The sequence below is a fragment of the Balaenoptera acutorostrata genome, chromosome 20 (genome assembly GCF_949987535.1).
Source record: "Balaenoptera acutorostrata chromosome 20, mBalAcu1.1, whole genome shotgun sequence".
NCBI lineage: Eukaryota > Metazoa > Chordata > Mammalia > Artiodactyla > Balaenopteridae > Balaenoptera > Balaenoptera acutorostrata.
Window position 1 is genome coordinate 12413155 of NC_080083.1, and position 17478 is coordinate 12430632.

Genomic DNA, 17478 nt, shown 5'->3' on the forward strand with positions numbered 1-17478 from the left:
ATTACTTTGTATTTTAAACTTCTCATCTGTACCCACCCATTAGATAAGTAAAACATTTTAAGTCTGATAGCATTCTGCTGGTAAGGATGTGGTGAAACAGGAACTTGTAGGAATGTGAGTTGGTTTAACCACCTGGGAGAATCATTTTGCCGTATCAGGTAGAGCTGAGGATGCACGCGGCCCTTGATTCAGAGATTCCACCCCCAGATACCAACCCTAGGGAACTTTTGGGGCACACCTAGAGATATTGACTGTGACATTGTTTTGAAATAAGCATCGTCGGAAAAATGGAAGACATAAGGTGAGAATCATCCAATGAGACACTGAAAGCAGGTAAAATGAACAAATTGAGTGCAGTGGTTATGAACCGGATCAGTCTCGAAACACATTGTAAAATGAAAAAGGCAAGTTGTAGAATTATTTATACCATGGCCATTCACTCCGCAGGCATTTATACAAGAGCACCTACTGTGTGCCAGGCCCTGAGGGAACAGTGGTGAGCAAAGCAGACACAAATCCTTATGCTCAGGGGAAATAGACAAGAAGCAAGTAAATCAAATGTAGATTCTATCAGATGGAGGTAGTGGTGGTGTGCTGATTAGAGACATGTCTTTGGTTTTAGGAGAAGTTCTGCAGTGAAGGGTCACGACACACACTCCAACGTTCCCTGTTGTCACCAAGATGACGTTTAGAGCTGCTCATTTTGAAGCCAGGGTTCAGTCAAGGTTCCTGTGTTGCGTATCGTGGCTGTATCTCTTTAGTCTCCCTTACTCTAGAGCAGCCCTTCCTCTCCCTGTCTTGTTCGTGGCAGGGCTCTTTCTGTGCTTGCTCCACTGCCCAGCTGCCCCTGGCTGGTTCCCTACCCCACCCCCCACCTGCCGCTGCTTTGCTTCTGGTCCACGGTGAGAGGTTTCCTTCAGACCCGGCACCCCTGAGCCATGAGCCCAGGGTCCAGATAGCGTTGGGGCAGAGCCAGGCGAGGCACTCAGGGCTCCTGGCTGAGTGGAGCTCTGTTTGGTGGCAGATGGGTGGGCAGTGGTGGCTCCCGAGGCAGCCTCATAGCCCTGGACTTGGGCCATGACCACGCCAGCCAAACGGGCTCGGACCCCATGCTTGATTTCCTCATTGTCCAGTGAAGGGGCTGGTGACCATTAGATTTAAGTTTAAGTGGTGAGGGCAGGGCCCATTCACTCATTCATTCATTCATCAGTATTTATGGAGCATCTACTCAGTGCCAGGCAAAGCTAGGGAATAAGATACTAAAGGAGACACAGTCCCTGCCCTCATGGAGCTCCTAGGCTCTTGCAGGAAACAGACAAGTTGGTCGATGACAGGAGGAGTGAAGACTGCTCTGTGGGGACGTCCAGGGTGCGTTGGGGACATAGAGGCGCGTGTGTCCTTCAACCAAAGGATGTACCTCGACACTGGGACTTAGGGGCTGAATAGGAATGAGTGTGAGAAGGCATGGGAGGGGGAGTCGGGGCTGCGAGCAGCTTGGTCAGAAGTCTGGAAGCCAGCCTGAGCCAGGTTGGGGGGCTGGGAAGGTGTCGGTGGCTGAAACTGAGCATGATGAGACATTGGATGGGGGAGGTGGGCCATGCTTTGTCATCCGGCACAAAGGTTTAGGGAGCCTGAATGGCTTGAAGGGTGGTGAGAAGGTTGTTAGGAATGTTCTGGCTCCAGGAAGAAGAATTAAAGGTAAGCATTGCTGTGTTTTGTCTTGGTAAAGTTTTATTGCTGCATTATTGCACAGAAAACTGCACGTCATCAGAGTGCCGCTCAGCGAATGTTCACAAAGTGAGCCACCCACGTAAGCGGCGTCCAGATCAAGAGGCAGAACAGGACCAGCCTCGCACAAGCCCCCTGCAGCCACGTGCTCCCTTCCATGCACATCCCAGGCGAGAGTTAACCCCCGCTCCCACCCCCGGCCCAGCTCTGCACTTTCTTTCACTGGGTGAATGCACTTCTTTTTATCAGGCACAGGGTGCCCAGCAGTGGAATTGCTGGATCGTGGCTTCTACGCTGGGTCAGCATTCAGTTTTACCAAAGTTTGCAATGTGTGAGCGTTCTGCACTCCCCCCACTCGTCAAGGTCAAGGCCGGGTTTCAGCCATGTTGTGACCATCTCCTGCCCAGCCCCCTCCCTCCAGTACCCCAGCAGGGCCCTCACCACTCCAGCTTCAGACCCAACAGACTTTAACCCCCCTCCCTCAGAAGCCAAGCCGAGGGCTTCCCTAGTGGCGCAGTGGTTGGGAATCTGCCTGCCAAAGCGGGGCACACCTTTTCGAGCCCTGGTCTGGGAAGATCCCACATGCTGTGGAGTAGCTAAGCCCGTGCGGCACAACTACTGAGCCTGAGCTCTGGAGCCCGTGAGCCACAACTATGGAGCCCACGTGCCACAACTACTGAAGCCCACACGCCTAGAGCCCGTGCTCTGCAACAAGAGAAGCCACCGCAATGAGAAGCCCACGCACCTCAGCGAGGAGTGGCCCCCACTCGCCGCAACTAGAGAAAACCCGCGCGCAGCAACAAAGGCCCAACACAGCCAAAAATTAATAAATAAAATAAATAAATTTATATATTAAAAAAAAAGCCAAGCTGAAAGGCCACAGTGGAGGAGGGGACTTTGAAGTACCCATTGCAGAAGGCTCCGAGTCCCCCGGGGGGGGGTGAAGAGCCCACTTGGGCCCAAGAAAACCTCCCCGAACACCTGCTGAAGCAGAGAGGGTCTCACGGGTTTGAACGTGCAGGGGAGAAGGATGTGGTGGGAGGCACCTCTGGGTTCCTGCCTCAAACCTTGGAGCCTGAGACCACGGGCTGCCGCACAGGGCAGGAAACGCGCTTCTGGCCGCCCCGGCCGCAGAGGAACAGGCTGGGCTCCTCGTGCAGGGATGACACGTGCCTCTCTCTCCCTCATGTTGTTTCTCCGTAAGATGTAACAGCCAGGGCTGGCAGCATCATGGACTTGGCCGCTGCAGTGGGGTGGAGTGGAATATAACGAAGGGCTTCCCCCTGGGCGGTATGGGAATAGACTCTGAGGACAGAGATTAGTTACAGCTGGGTGAAGCCAGGGGCTGGGCTGCACTCAGCCCAGGTGTAATAGGGTCCCTGGGGCTGTCAGCTGATGGTGAGCTCAGTTATAGTTTAGTTTGCCAGCCACTCAGTCGATAAACCTGGAGATCAAGAGACCACCCACCACGGTGGAGGTGGTTAAAGGGGTGGGCGGCAGAGGCAGCTCAGACGGGGCCCCGGGCCCCCGGCATTGCGTGACTGTGATATGGGTGGCAACCTTGGGTTCTGCAGTGAACAGCCTGTGCAGCTGTACATGGTAGTCTCTCCAGAACTCACAGTCTAGGTGGGAACAAAAGCCAGGGATAAGTGTAGGTGTCCAGTAGTGAGGGCTTCCTGGAGGGCTTGGAGGGGGTCAAGGTGCTCCTTCTTTTGGGAAGGCTTCCTGAGGAGCTGGCGCTTGGGAAGATTGTTCTGCAGGAAAAGGAGCTGAAAGGCATTGCAAGCGGAAGAAGCAGCTTGGGCCAAGGCTTAAAGGAGGAAGGAGAGCTGAGGCTATTCCAGGCCTGCACCTACCCCACCAAGACGTGGTCGGGTTGGATCCCAGTTCTGAGCCCACCTTTGCGGGGGAGCAGAGAATAAGGTGCTGGGCCCAGGGCTGAGGCTGAGGCTGGGAGGGGTCTGGGGAAAGAGGCAAGGTTGTTGAGCAGGCGACCTAATTTAGGGGCTCAGCTGCAAGCCCACAGAGCTCAGCTGCACGTGGTCCTCTGCCCCTCAGCCTTGCCCCAGATTAGCCCCCTCATGTGCTGCCTCGGCTGTTGTTCAGTCGTCATTTAACAGATGTTTACCAAAGCCCTGCTCTGTGCCAGCCACTGTTCCAGGTGCTGGAGATAACATGGCAAACAAGAGAGACAAGATCCTTGGGGAACTTACAGTCTAGGGGAGAGACAGATAATAAACAGTAAACAAGTAAACAGGATGCTATCAAACGGGGACAAGTTCTGGGAAGGAAATAAATGGGACGATGCAAAGCAGAGTAACTGGCTTGTGAGGTGAGGCTGGTTGGAGTAAAGCATTTGTGAGGAGGTGACAGTTAAGCGAGGCCAAGGAATGAGAATGAGCCAGGCTGGGGAGAGAGCGGGCACAGCAAGGCAGAGGGCCCGAGCCAGGAAAGAGCTGGGGGCAGCCTAGGAACGGAAGCCAGCCAGTGTGGGGCTAGAGCTTGGAGAGCAAAGGAGCAGGAGGGGAGTCTCAGCGGTGGGGAGGTGCTAGATCGTGCAAGGCCCCGTGGGCTGCGGCAAGGGGTATGGACTCTTTGCCTAAGTGCATGGGAAGCAGCTGAAACAGGGGAGTGACATGGTGTAATTTACAAGGGTAAATTTATTTTTTATTTTATTTTAAAAAATATTTATTTATTATTTACTTATTTGCCTACGCTGGGTCTTAGCTGAGGCACATGGGATCTTCGTTGTGGCATGCATGCGGGACCTAGTTCCCTTACCAGGGATCGAACCCGGGCCCCCTGCATTGGGGAGCTTGGAGTCTTACCCACTGGGCCACCACGGAAGTCCCAAGAGCAAATTTAAAAAACAAACAACAGAAAAAAATAACAGGGGGCTATTACTACACACCAGGCAAGATGATGGTGGCAGGGGAAACAGAGAGAAGAGATGCTCTCTAGATATAGTTTGGAGGAAAACCCAACAGGGTTTACTGATGGATTTGATGAGGGGGATGAGTGAAAAGACGAAGCAAGGGCGCCCCCAGGCTTTGGACTTCAGAACACAGTGGTTGGTGGTACCATGTATTGTGTCAGGGGAGATGGAGCGGTTCAGTTCAGGCCGGGGAGAGCAAGGCCATAGTTCTGTTTCGAACATTCTAAGTTTGAGATGCCTATTAGACAATGGGCATTGTTTATTTATTAGTGTCCTAGGGCTGCTGTAACAATTCACCACAAACTTAGTGGCTTAAAACAGCACAAACTATTATCTTACAGTTTTGGAGGTCAGATGTCCAAAGTGGGTCTTACTGAGCTGAAATCAAGGCATTAGCTGGGCTGTGTTCCTTCTAGAGCCTCAAGGGTAGGATCGGTTTCCTCACTTCCTTTAGGTTCTAGGCGCTGCCTGCATTCCTTGGCTTGTGGCCCCTTCCTCCATTTTTAAAGGGTCTGATAAGGACCCTTGTGATTACATTGGGCCTACCCAGATAATCCAGGATAAATTCCCCAACACAAGATCTTTAACTTAATCTACGAAGTCCCTTTTGCCATAAAAAGTAGCGTATTCATGGGCTCTGGGGATTAGGACATGGACTTCTCTGGGCGGGGCAGGTCATTATTCTGCTTTCTAGAGCTGTGCTGGTCTGGCTTCTGGTGGAGGGATGCTAGCATTGCAGATATAAAGGTGGGAATGTCAGCATTGATAGGTGTATTGAAGCCAGGGATTGGAGGGGATCAATCACCAGGGAGAGTGTGTGGGCGAGGAAAACAGGGACCCAGCCCCGGGACACCAGTGACATTTAGAAGTCAGACAGTGAATGAGCAAGCAAAGGAGTTTGAGAAGGAGTAGTGAGAGAGGTCAGGGGAATCAAAAAGAAAGTGATTCAAGGGAGAGATGGTTACTTATGCCCCAGGCTGTTGAGAGGTTGAGAAAGATGAGGGCAGAAAGGTGTCCCTTGGATTTGGCAATGTGTGGACCACCGCTGACCTTGACAGGAACCCTGTCAGGGGTGGAAGTCAGCTTGGGGTGGGGTAAGCTGGGTAGGGCACACACACAGGTGTAGATTTTATTATTATCCTGTCACCCATGGAGATAAGTGAATGATATATTTCATAATTTTTTAAAATGTCAAGTAACGGTGAGGAAGTGGAAACATGACCTCGTTCCTGGCCCCCAAACCACTGTAACTTATCGTGACCTGTCTAATCCCCTTTATAAAGCTTCCCTTTTGTAAAGCTTCCCCTTTATAAAGCTTCCCCTTCATAAAGCTTCCCCTTTATAAAGTCCTCTGTGGCTTCCTACTGCCCTCAGCATAAAACCTTGGACTTGGTTCACTGTTACCAAGCTCAGCCTCGGGCCCCTTCCCCAACACTCCCTACTCACAGCTCCTAGGATGGGGAGCTCTCTCCCTGTCTCGGGGCAGCCCTGATCCTCCCTGGGCAGCATGCACACTGAGAATGTTTAGGCTGACGCTGGCTCTCTGCTGTCTCCCTGGGCAGGGGGCAGAGTTTGCCATTGGGAATCACGTCTCCTGAGGCTGCCTTAACCAGGCTGAGGGGCCCAGAACCTCCAGTTCTGACCTGCCCCTAGGAGAGGGGCACAAGTGTGCTCTTCTCAGGAAGTGCTGTCACTGGGGCCAGGTGGGGCAGGCGCCCTTGCAGCCACTAGGAAGGCAGCACTGCGACCAACAGAAGCAACTGTGCTGCTGGTGGCTTCCTGGTTCCCCCCACCGCCATCAAAGAGCAGCGAGTCTTTATTTACCACCAGTATCACCCCATTTCTGTCAGGGTGGGCCAGCAGGCAGAGAGGGGATGCATTTAGCCATTTCCTGCCTGGAGCTGTGCAAAGGTTGAGCCCATGCCTCCCTCGTAATGCAGATCCACCATCCTGGGCTGGGAGCCTGCCCACCTTTCCAGGTCTGGTCTTCTCCATAGTTTTCCCCACAGGGAACCTGTGGGTCTGTGGGCCTGGAATGGAAGGACTGTGTCTGGGCAGGTAGGGAGGAAAAGGGAATCGTTGACCAGCGCAACTTTGCTGCCTACTCTTTGGCTCAGGCTCCTGGTCACCAGCCCCAGAACCAGCAGGACGGCAGGGCCCCTGTATCAGTGTTCCCTCATTCAGGATGAGCTCCACTGCCAGCCAGTAGGTAAGTCAGCCCCTGCTCCCGGGAATGCTCCCAGGACCTCCTTTCTAGGAATCCCACTCATCCAGCCCAACCACTCCGGTCTCTCCGCCCTAGACTCCACCACCAGCCACAGCAAGCCTTCCATCCTGGTGCCCAATCCCATCCCTACCCAACCCTAACCCCCAACCCACCTTTCCGGACCCAATCCTAACAACAAAAATGAAACCTAAAATGGATGGAGTGCTTACGGAGTCACCTGACACTGCTAAGTGCTTCGCGGACTTTCAATCCTCAAAACCACACCATTTTACAGAAGAGAAAGCTACAGTTCAGAGAAGTCCTTTGGTTTCCACTATGACTAAGGTCACGCATCTGAGCAGCACCGCAGATGCAAACCCAACTCCACCCGATTCCAAAACCCAACCTACCGCAACTCACCACGCCTCAGTGGAACCCAACCCTTCCCCCCCGCCACCCCGCAATCTAACTGTGGCCATCCTAGCGCCTAGCATGGGGTCTGCCATATATTAGGCGCTCAGTAATGCTGTTTGAATGAACAAAGGAATGGACCTAATTCGATCAGTGACCAAACTCTCCCTATCCCGCCCAGCCCAGCTGAAGGCCCACTTTGCTGACGACCGCTGGGCCATGTCAGGTGGAGTCCTGGTCTCTGTGGGAGACGCTGTGTTAAACAGCCTCCATCTCTGCCTCAGAAGGGCACACGGTCCAGCAGGGCGACTGAGTGGTCCTGGGACTCAAAAATGCAAGTCTCCTGAGGCCCACAGTGGGGAGAGAGGGGAAGGAGCTACACTTCTGCCCCTGGGGATGTGGGGTGGTAAGATTCCCCGGAGACGGGACTTTGAGAGGGGAGAGTTCATTGGATTCTAGGGCCAGTCCCTCAGCCTCTTGCCATTCCTCCCTGGTGCTGCACACACCTGCCAGCTGGTGCTTCTCTGCCTGCCTGCCCACCAGCCCAGGGGCCCCTGGAGGACCAGCACCAGGTCTCAGTGTTTCTGGATCCCTATCACCATCTGTCACAGGCCGGGCACAGAGCAGACATCACGGGGCTTATGTTGACTGAGACACCGAATGAGCCTGGGAGAGAGTCCTGTCCTTGAAGGCCCCCCCATCCAGCTTCCAGAGGATGCTCTGAGTGGCCAGCTCTTCCTCATGGGGCTTTGACCAAGATGGCCCTGTGCCCTCTGACCTTGGCTCCTGGGTTGCCTCCCAGCATTCCTCCCTCCTTACCTGGGCCTCACTGTTTCAGAGAATGTCCCCATCCCAAAGAGGAGGTACCGTGGAGTGACAGTTGTCCGGAACCACCATGGTGTTTTGGTGAGTATGTGTGGCGAGGGAGGATGGAGGGCCTTGGGGAGCTGGTGCTACCCCTGTGGTTGACCGTGTGGATACCAGTCCTGACTGGCGTGTTATTCTCAGGGCTGAGCCCAACGGTATCCCCGGCAGCCCCAGGGCTGACAGCGGCTCTGAGCTGGGTACTCCATGTGACCCAGCACACTGACCCTGGCAGCGACTCCTACCCCTGGTGAGGGGTGAGCAAGCTGTTCCTGCGTCCCCTGCCTGGTTGAGCCACTGGGTTCTGACGTGGGGGTGTGGGTGTGGCTGCAACGAGGGGGCCTGGGCTGGGGGTGACCCGGGCTTTCCCCTCCTTTTCTCCCCCTCCTCTAGATCTGCATTCAAGTGCCGACCCGGTGGCCCCAGAGCCTCAGCTCAGAGCTCACAGGCAACTGCATCCTGCTGGCCCCTGACCTCCGTCCCCGTGCCCAGGTCTACTTCTCCGACCTTGGTAAGGACTGGACCCTCGTTGGACAGCTCTGAAGGGATATCCTGGGGTCTGCCAGAAGAGGCGCCAGCCCGTGGTAGATTCAGAGGGACACAGAGGCCCAGAGAGGGCAAGGCAGGCTTAGGCCCCATGTGAAGGAACCAGGGCAGAGCTAAGGGCAGGCTTACCTGGAGGTGAACGAGGAAGCCGTCTGACTCTGAGCTCTTCCATGTGTACTTTTTAAAGAAAAATTACTGGACCCTGATGCCCCTGTGGATGCTGGAGACTGCTCCAGGAACAAAAAAGGCAGCATGGAGAACACAGCCAGGCAGCGCCGGGATTTGAAGGTGGAGGAGGAGGAGGAGACAGAGGATGAGGACGAGGAGGCAGCTGGTGAGAAGAGGCAAATCTGGGTTGCTCCCAGAGCTGTCAGAGCTGACTCCCTAGGCTGGCGACCTCCAGGGGTGAGGCGTGCCTAGGTCCAAGAGATGGAGAGCAGTGGCTGGATTCTACAGGCCTGGCCAGTCCCAGCCCTGTCTCTCTCCATCTTACAGATGGGAAAACTGAGGCCCAGAGAGTGGGGGTGCTGGGAGTGACTCACGCAGCAAGTCAGAGCCTGAGCAGGTTCTGGCTCACTCTCTGCCTCTGAGACAGAGGCTTCACTCTTGGGAATGGCACCGATGCCCTCCCTGAACTGAGCCCTCAGGGCTTGAACTGGGTGGGTGCCCTTCAGGGCAGGACGAGTTGCCCTCACTCCTGCCCCAGATGCCAAGCCCACTCCTGACCTGTTCCCTGTTTTGGCCCAGGTACCGAGATCGCCATCATCCTGGATGGCTCAGGAAGCATTGATCCCCCAGACTTCCAGAGAGCCAAAGACTTCATCTCCAACATGATGAAGAACATCTATGAGAAGTGCTTTGAGGTGGGCTTCCCTAAGAGCTGGACTCACACAGCTTGTGTGTTATCTACCGCTGTGAACAAACCGCCTCAAAACATCCACCAGTGATCTGCTCTCCTTCTATGGGTCAGCTGTTCGGTCTGGGCTCAGCTGGGTGGTTCTTTTGCTGGTCTTGCCTAGAGTTATTCCTGCAGCTGCAGACATCTGGTTGCTTGACTGGACCCTAAGATGCCCTCGCTTGTCTGGACCATGTGTCTCCAGCAGCCCAGTCCAACTCTCTCATGGCAAGCACTTTCCAAACCTCTGATTATATCACATTTGCTGATGTCCCATTGGCCAAAGCAAGTCACCTGGCCTATCCCGGAGTCAGTGTGGAAGAGGGGGACTACACAGGGACATGGATTCAAGGAGAAGTCTGTGATTCACTGGGAGCCATTACTGTCACACCTTCCTCCACCCCACTGGCTTAGAGATTTCCCTCTGCCTGAGCATCTCCTCCTGCCCAGAGACTAGGAGGAATGAGTGGATTCTTCCACTGCTTCCAGGCAGAGCCATCTAAGGGGCAGGGGTGGCCTTGGGCAACTCTGCCAAACTCCTTCCCTCTCGGCCCCTCCCCTGCAGTGCAGCTTTGCCCTGGTGCAATATGGGGAAGTCATCCAGACAGAGCTTGACCTTCAGGACAGCCAAGACGTTACAGCCTCCCTCGCCAGAGTCCAGAACATCACTCAAGTGGGGAGTGTCACCAAGACTGCCTCTGCCATGCAGCACGTCCTGTGAGTGTGAGGGCGACAGAATTACCTGTACACCTACTGAGTGCCAGTCTACGGCCCTGCCCAGAGGCTCTGAGGCATCCTACCTGGAGAAGGTGGCTGGACAGACTGTGTAGAGGAGAGGGTCAGGGTTCAGGCTCTTCCTTGGCTGAAAGGGGACACTGTGAGGTCTTCCAACCCAGCCTTGGCTGATAGATGACACCCCAAGACAGTCCTCCAAAAATTCTTCCAAAGACTCCTCCTGCGAGCAGCAGTAGGGCACAGTGCTTATCAGAGGGGCTTAGTGGGCAGGCTCCCTGGGTTCAATCCCAGCTACAGTGTGTACTCGTGAGACCTTGGGCGAGTTGCCTAACCTCTCTATGCTTCAATTTTCTCACTTTTAAAATGAGAATAATAGGGAATTCCCTGGTAGTCCAGTGGTTAGGACTTGGCGCTTTCACTGCTGAGGCCAGGGTTCAATCCCTGGTCGGGGAACTAAGATCCTGCAAGCCTCAGGGTGTGGCCAGTAATAATAATAATAATAATAATAATAATAATAATAATAATAATAATAATAGTACTTGCCTTAAAATATGTACGGTGCATACCAGAGTGCCTGGCACCTAAGTTCTATGTAAATCTTAGCCACTGTTTTTAATATCATTATTATTCCCATGCATACACACGAGGAATAGACTCCAGTGCTGTCCAGCACCTTTCTTTTTCTTTTTTTAAAAATAAATTTATTTATTTACTTATTTTTGGCTGCATTGGGTCTTCGTTGCTGTGCACTGGCTTTCTCTAGTTGTCCAGCACCTTTCTGTTGGGAGCAGGTGAGGGGTAAGAACACCTGTGTTGCAGCCTCACCTCCACCCACGCAGCTGTGCACCCAGGGACATCACCACCCCTCTTTGGGCCTTTGTTCTCCCAGGAGGGCTCCTTAATCCTCTTCAATTCTAAAACAGGTCAGTGAATAAAATCTCCCCAGGACTCAGTCATCCCTTTGGCAAAGTTCTCTCCCTTTACTCTCCCCGATTTAGAGACAACATCTTCACACCAAGCCATGGCTCCAGAGAAAAGGCATCCAAGGTCATGGTGGTGCTCACTGATGGGGACATATTCGGGGACCCCCTCAGCCTCACGACTGTCATCGACTCCACAAAGATGCAGGGTGTTGAGCGCTTTGCCATTGGGGTAAGAACCAGGAGCTGGGGGGTACCTCGTGACCCTGTACAGCCTGGGGTGGGGAGGAGCCAGGGCTCCTAGAAGGGCTTCAGTAAGCAGCTTACCCAAACCCTGCTGCAGTCACAAACACTCACCAACTTCTCTTCTTTCAGCCCCCGTGTCCCATGCACCCCGCACCCCCCCACCCCACTCAGGGTCTTCCCCCAGACGGCTCATTTCCCAGTGGTGGTCACAGCTCACTCGCCCAGCAGTGATGGGGAGAGCAGTGGACACCCTGGGAGCCCACAGGAGGGATGTCAGGGAAGGTTCCAGGAGGAGCTGGTGCTGAGCTGAGTCTTGGAGGACAAAGAGGAGTAGCTGACCTAGGGCACAGGGGAGGCAGGAAGGGCTCTGCAGGCAGAGGGAATAGCATGGGCAGAGGTGAGGAGCTTGGTGTGTTCAGGAAAACACACGTAGAGTGTGTGGGAGAGCAGGGAGCAGGGAAAGGAGGAGGTAGGTGATGGGGGGCCCTGAAGGCCAGACGGAGGGGCTCAGCTCTCTCTCCGGGCCTGGAGAGCCCTCGTGGTGCTGGCCCACTGACCCAGGGCCTCTGTGCAGGTGGGAGATGCATTTAATAAAACCAGGGCGTACAACGAGCTGAAGCTGATCGCCTCGGACCCCGATGAGGACCATGCCTTCAAGGTGACCAACTACTCAGCGCTGGATGGGCTGCTGAGCAAACTGCAGCAGAGCATCATTAGCGTGGAAGGTGAGGCTCCAGGTCCCTGGCCGCCCTGTGGCAGCGCCCTCGGCAATTCAGCAGGAGGCCCGAGGCCCGCGCTCCAGCCCCGCTCCTGTCCTCCCTCCATGTGGCACGCTGGCAACTCCTGTCACTTCTCTGAGCCTCAGCTGTTCCATCTCTAAAAAGGCAACAATATCCCCAGCCTTCCTCACTTCCCCCAAATTCCATGAAACCCTGATGAGAAGCTCTTTCTGGTGCTGGAGGAAGAAGGATGACTGGGGCATGATTCCTGCTCCCAGGAGCTCCCAGGTGAGGAAACTGAGGCCCAGGAACAGGGAGGGGATGGCCCTCTTCCCAGCTATGCTGCCAGTAGCTGCTAAAGCAGGACCCAGATCTCTACTCCAACCTGATGCTCGTCCCATCCTACCAGAACATCCTTCCCTCTGGGAGGAAGCCAAGCCAGACCCTTCCCCGACTTGGTTTCTCCCTTCACCTCGGCCCACAGCAGTCTCACTGGGCGTCTTGGCTTCCAGGCACGGTCGGAGATGCCCTCCACTACCAGCTGGCACAGGTCGGGTTCAGCGCCCAGATCCTGGACGAGGTACGTGGCCGACTCAGCACCAGGCAGGCTCTCCACAGAGGAGGGGCCCCGGCGACTCCCAGGGACTCAGGGTCCCCTGGCTCTCAGTGCCCTCCTGTGGTGAGGCCTCTGAAGGAGCCAATTTAAGATTTTATTTTTCGTAAAGATTTTTTGATGTGAACCATTTTAAAAGTCTTTATTGAATTTGTTACAGTATTGCTTCTGTTTTATATTTTGTTTTTTTGGCCCCGAGGCATGTGGGATCTTAGCTCCCCAACCCGGGATCAAACCTGTGCGCCCTGCATTGGAAGGCAAAGTCTCAACCACTGGACCGCCAGGGAAGTCCCATGAAAGAGCCATTTTAGGACAAAGGAAAACACTTCTGTGTGCTCGCCCTAACCTGGACCTTTGAGGTCAAGGAGAGAATGGCCCTGTTTATAACAGGAGGTCATTTTGTCCTGCGCTCAAGGATTAAGCAGCTTCATTAACACAGACTGGTAACACCCAGGCCTGGGTGGGCTTGCCTACCAAGCCAGGTACTTCTCCCCACCAGAGGCCCTGTTCCCCACAGACGGGGAGGGATACGGGCAGTGAGGACACCGTCCTTGCATGTGGTGGAAGCGCGGTTAGCACGTCACTCGACACAGGTGGGCCTTGGGTGCCAGACTCAGGCTGTGCAGCCTCGGAGGACATGAGCCCCATTTTGCTCAGTCGTACTTTTTTTTTTTTTAAATTTATTTAAATTTATTTATTCTTGGCTGTGTTGGGTCTTCGTTGCTGCACGCGGGCTTTCTCTAGTTGCGGCGAGTGGGGGCTTCTCTTGCGGAGCACGGGCTCTAGGCACACAGGCTTCAGTAGTTGTGGCACGAGGGCTCACTAGTTGTGGCTCACAGGCTCTAGAGCGCAGGCTCAGTAGTTGTGGCGCACGGGCTTAGTTGCTCCGCGGCATGTGGGATCTTCCCGGACCAGGGCTCGAACCTGTGTCCCCTGCATTGGCAAGCGGATTCTTAACCACTGTGCCACCAGGGAAGTCCCTCAGTCATACTTTTTTAAATGCTCAACATCTGGGCCCGGGGTTGGATTTCTGCCCCAGGGGTTGCTGGTACTGCAGGGACAGCTGCCCTGACAGGGTCATGGGTACAAGGCAGGAACCCAGTGTTTGCCTCTCGCCTTCCTCCTGCATCTCTGTCCGGGTGCATTGAATGCCCCTCATCCCCCCTGCAAGGTTTGCTGTGCTGGCAGGTAGACCCAAGGCCACCCTGGCTGGCCCTGGGTCCCTCCCGCTCAGATGGCCGCCAACCCTTTTCCCCTGCAGGGGCAGGTGCTGCTCGGTGCTGTAGGGGCCTTCGACTGGTCGGGGGGCACGCTGTTCTACAACATGAGCAGCCGCAAGGGCCGCTTCCTGAACCAGACGGCAGTGGATGCCAAGGCTGTGCAGTACAGCTACCTGGGTGAGGGCGGGGCCTGGAGGCTACCTGGGTGTGGGCGGGGCCTGTACAGGGACACAGGCTGCAGTGGGCTTCCTAGCTGGGGAGGGCCCAGGTCGGTCACATGGACTGAGGGACGGGCCCCACTTAGGGAGCCTGAGGCTGAGAATTAGGCCTGTTTGGTACCAAAGCGCCAGGGCCCGGCAGCTGCCTAGGGAGGTAGGGCCGCTCCATTAGCAATGGCGGTGGGTGACCCTTCACCCCTCCTCAGCCTTCATGCACTGCGTTTGTGATGAACGTGGGTGACGGCTGTGTGTGGCGTGTATGTTGAGTGAAGCTGTCTGTGGGATCGTGTGTGCCTGTCGCATCTGTGTGGCGGGGCACAGGTGTGTGAGCAGGCGCCTGGGTAAGTGGGGCCACCGCTGATGACTTTAAAAGGATGAGAAGGAGAGTCCCTCCATTTCTGCCTCCCTGCCCCAGCTGCTTCGCAGTCCTGGCTGGGAAGGTGGCGGGGGGCAAAGGAGTGGCCTGGTGGGAGGTCCTGATCACAGTTCCCCGCCCCCCACAGGTTACTCGGTGGCTGTGCTGCGCGAGGCCTGTGGCCTCTCCTATGTGGCAGGGGCTCCACGGCACAAGCAGCGAGGGGCTGTGTTTGAGCTCCGGAAGGAGGGCAAAGAGACCAACTTTGTACCAGTGCTGGAGGGCGAGCAGGTACTGCTGGAGAAGGACCCCCGCCCCCGTTATTACAGATGGGGATCTGGAGGTCCCAGTGGGAAAGGGGTGGGCTCCAGGGCACACAGTGGGTTGGGGACCCAGCCTGGGCAGAACTCAGGCAGAACTCAGCCTCCGCCCCGGCTCTGTGTGTCTGAGCGCCAGCTGGTTTCCCCCGTCGTGGGGGATCAGGCCGTTCACCCAGTCTCCTGTGTTATTCTGGTGAACAAATTGATCTGGTCTGACCCAAATTTGGTGGTCCAGGAAGAGCAAGAGCAGAGGTCTAGCTTTGCTGAGGGGTCTGGCGGTGGGGGCGTGCGTCCCCGGCACTCCCCGTGAGCTGCGTTCCCTCTGGCCTGCAGATGGGGTCCTATTTTGGCTCTGAGCTGTGCCCTGTGGACGTCGACATGGATGGGACCACAGATTTGTTGCTGGTGGCCGCCCCGTTTTACCACGTTCAAGGCGAGGAGGGCAGAGTCTATGTGTACCGTGTGAACAAGCAGGTGGGAGAGTCACCATCTTCGCAAGTTGGCTGAGGCTGTGGCTGCTCAGCCTGGGGCCGAGGTGACAGAGGCTGGGAGCGCCCGGCCCTGCCTTGCACCAGAGGGCGGTGATGAGGAGCTCAGAGTGGATGGCAGCCTGGTGGGGCGACTGCTCCCCTCCGTCCCCTCCCCCACTTTCGTACTTTCCCCACCCCATCATCTCATGTTGATGATGATGACATCGCAAATAGCTGCACGGTTGACAAAGCACATCCTGTCTGTGATCTCACTTGTTTCTCACAGTAACTATGGGAGGTAGCTGTTACTCCCATTTTACACATGAGAAAGCTGAGGCTCAGTGATGTAGAGACTTGCTCCAGTTTACAGAGCAAGTGTGTGGTGGAACCAAGGCGAGAAGCCAGGCCTCCTGATTGCCAGTCCAGTACCCCAATCATGGGAGCAGAGGGGTGCAGCTCTTGGCCCTGGACTGCAAGGCAGGAGGACTCCAGCTTCACCACTCACTCACTGTGCAAACTTGGGAAGGTCTCTTGCCTCTTCTGAGCCACAGACTCCCTCCCTGCTGGAGAATCAGAATCAACAAGTCCTTGAGCATGCTTCCTGGGGTGGCAGTGGGGTGGGCACCCCGCATCCCTGTCTTGAGGGCTGAGCTGCCTCTCTGCCTTACAGGATGGTTCCTTCTCCTTGGTACGCACGCTGAGTGGGCACCCCAGGTTAACTTATGCGCGATTTGGCTTTGCCATGGCGACAGTGGGGGATATCAGTCAGGATGAGCTCATAGATGTGGCCATCGGGGCCCCCCTGGAAGACTTTGGGGCAGATGGTGGTGTAGGCTTCGGCAGCGTGTACATCTACAATGGACACTCTACCAACCAGCTGGCTGACCTCTCTACCTACCAGCCACAGGTGATCCGCAGGGCTCTCTCTTGCCTCTACTCTGGGACTCTGACCTTCCCCAGATATGATGGCCTGAGACCCAGGCCAGCTCCAGTCCTAAGTGCCAGGCAGGTCCCAGGGCGCTGAAGGACAGAAGTCACTTGGAGGTTCTCAGCTCAGACCCTGCCCGTGGGGCTAGAGGTTGGGCCAACATCCATGTACTTTCCTGACCTGTGACTCCCTCCTTCTTTGGCTTTCCTGACCATGGACCTGCCTCAGATCCTCTCTCCTCTCTCTGTCCCTTCTCTGGCTCCTGTCTCCCACCCAGCCCCTCCCCCCACCCCAAGCCTAGCTCTCACCCCCCAGGAATCCATTGCCAACTTCCATGCTACATCTTTTATGGGCACTTTCACTCACATCCAGCTGCAGTTTCTCTCCAGGCTTCAGCCCTGTGTGTCCAGCTGCTCCTGAGCCCCTCCCCTGGACGGCCTCCAGCGTCTCACTCTCAGGATGCCCAGCTGAAAGCATCCTCTTCCCTAGACCTGCTGCTCCTCTGGGCCCTCCCCCTCCCCTGCTCACAGCAGAAACTGGGCTAATCCCAGACCTCAGCTCAGCCTGTGGCCTCTGCCTCCTAAAGATCCTACTGTCTCCCAAACCCAGCCCCTCCTCTCCGTCCCCACCACCCCCGCCCTGGCTCCTTCCTCTTCCCCATTGTCCGCCCTGGGCTTCAGCGGTGTTTCTGAAACGTAGTTCAGAGCCACTCTCCCCTCAGCCCCACGGGAGGACTGCTCGTGCCCAGTACTCCCTGTGCCCACTGCACTGACCCCTGACTGTTCCCTGGGACGACCCTACTCTTCCCCACCCCCTGCTCTCCTTACTCTCCCTGTCAAGCCCCACCCCCCTTCAAGCCTCCCTGGGAGAAGCTTGACGTTTTCTTTCCAGTTCCTCAGCTGAGGGCTCCCTGGGGTGGGGACAAAGGCTAATCTGCTGATTGAATTAAACCAAAAGGAAACCCCTTTCCCTCCCTGACACTTGTGTTTCTCGATCCACAGAGGATCAGAGCCTCAGTGGTGGCCCCAGGACTCCGGTACTTCGGCACATCGGTGGCAGGTGGCTTAGATTTCAGTGGCGACGGCCTTGCTGACATCACTGTGGGCGCTCTGGGCCAGGCGGCTGTGCTCCGGTAGGGGTCTGCTCTGC

General features: G+C 55.6%; 1 protein-coding gene across 2 annotated transcripts in view; it reads left to right on the top strand.

Moving 5' to 3' along the window:
* Positions 1-17478, top strand: part of ITGAE (integrin subunit alpha E) — a 59248-nt gene that overhangs the window by 15388 nt on the left and 26382 nt on the right. For both annotated transcript variants that reach the window (XM_057537047.1, XM_007177439.2), the window contains 14 exons: positions 6781-6872; positions 8119-8186; positions 8538-8655; positions 8878-9024; positions 9438-9553; positions 10151-10302; positions 11319-11472; positions 12061-12211; positions 12718-12785; positions 14080-14215; positions 14760-14902; positions 15265-15405; positions 16072-16308; positions 17331-17461. In XM_057537047.1, the coding sequence (XP_057393030.1) occupies positions 6781-6872; positions 8119-8186; positions 8538-8655; positions 8878-9024; positions 9438-9553; positions 10151-10302; positions 11319-11472; positions 12061-12211; positions 12718-12785; positions 14080-14215; positions 14760-14902; positions 15265-15405; positions 16072-16308; positions 17331-17461 (1854 nt within the window). The remainder of the gene's footprint in view (positions 1-6780; positions 6873-8118; positions 8187-8537; positions 8656-8877; positions 9025-9437; positions 9554-10150; positions 10303-11318; positions 11473-12060; positions 12212-12717; positions 12786-14079; positions 14216-14759; positions 14903-15264; positions 15406-16071; positions 16309-17330; positions 17462-17478) is intronic.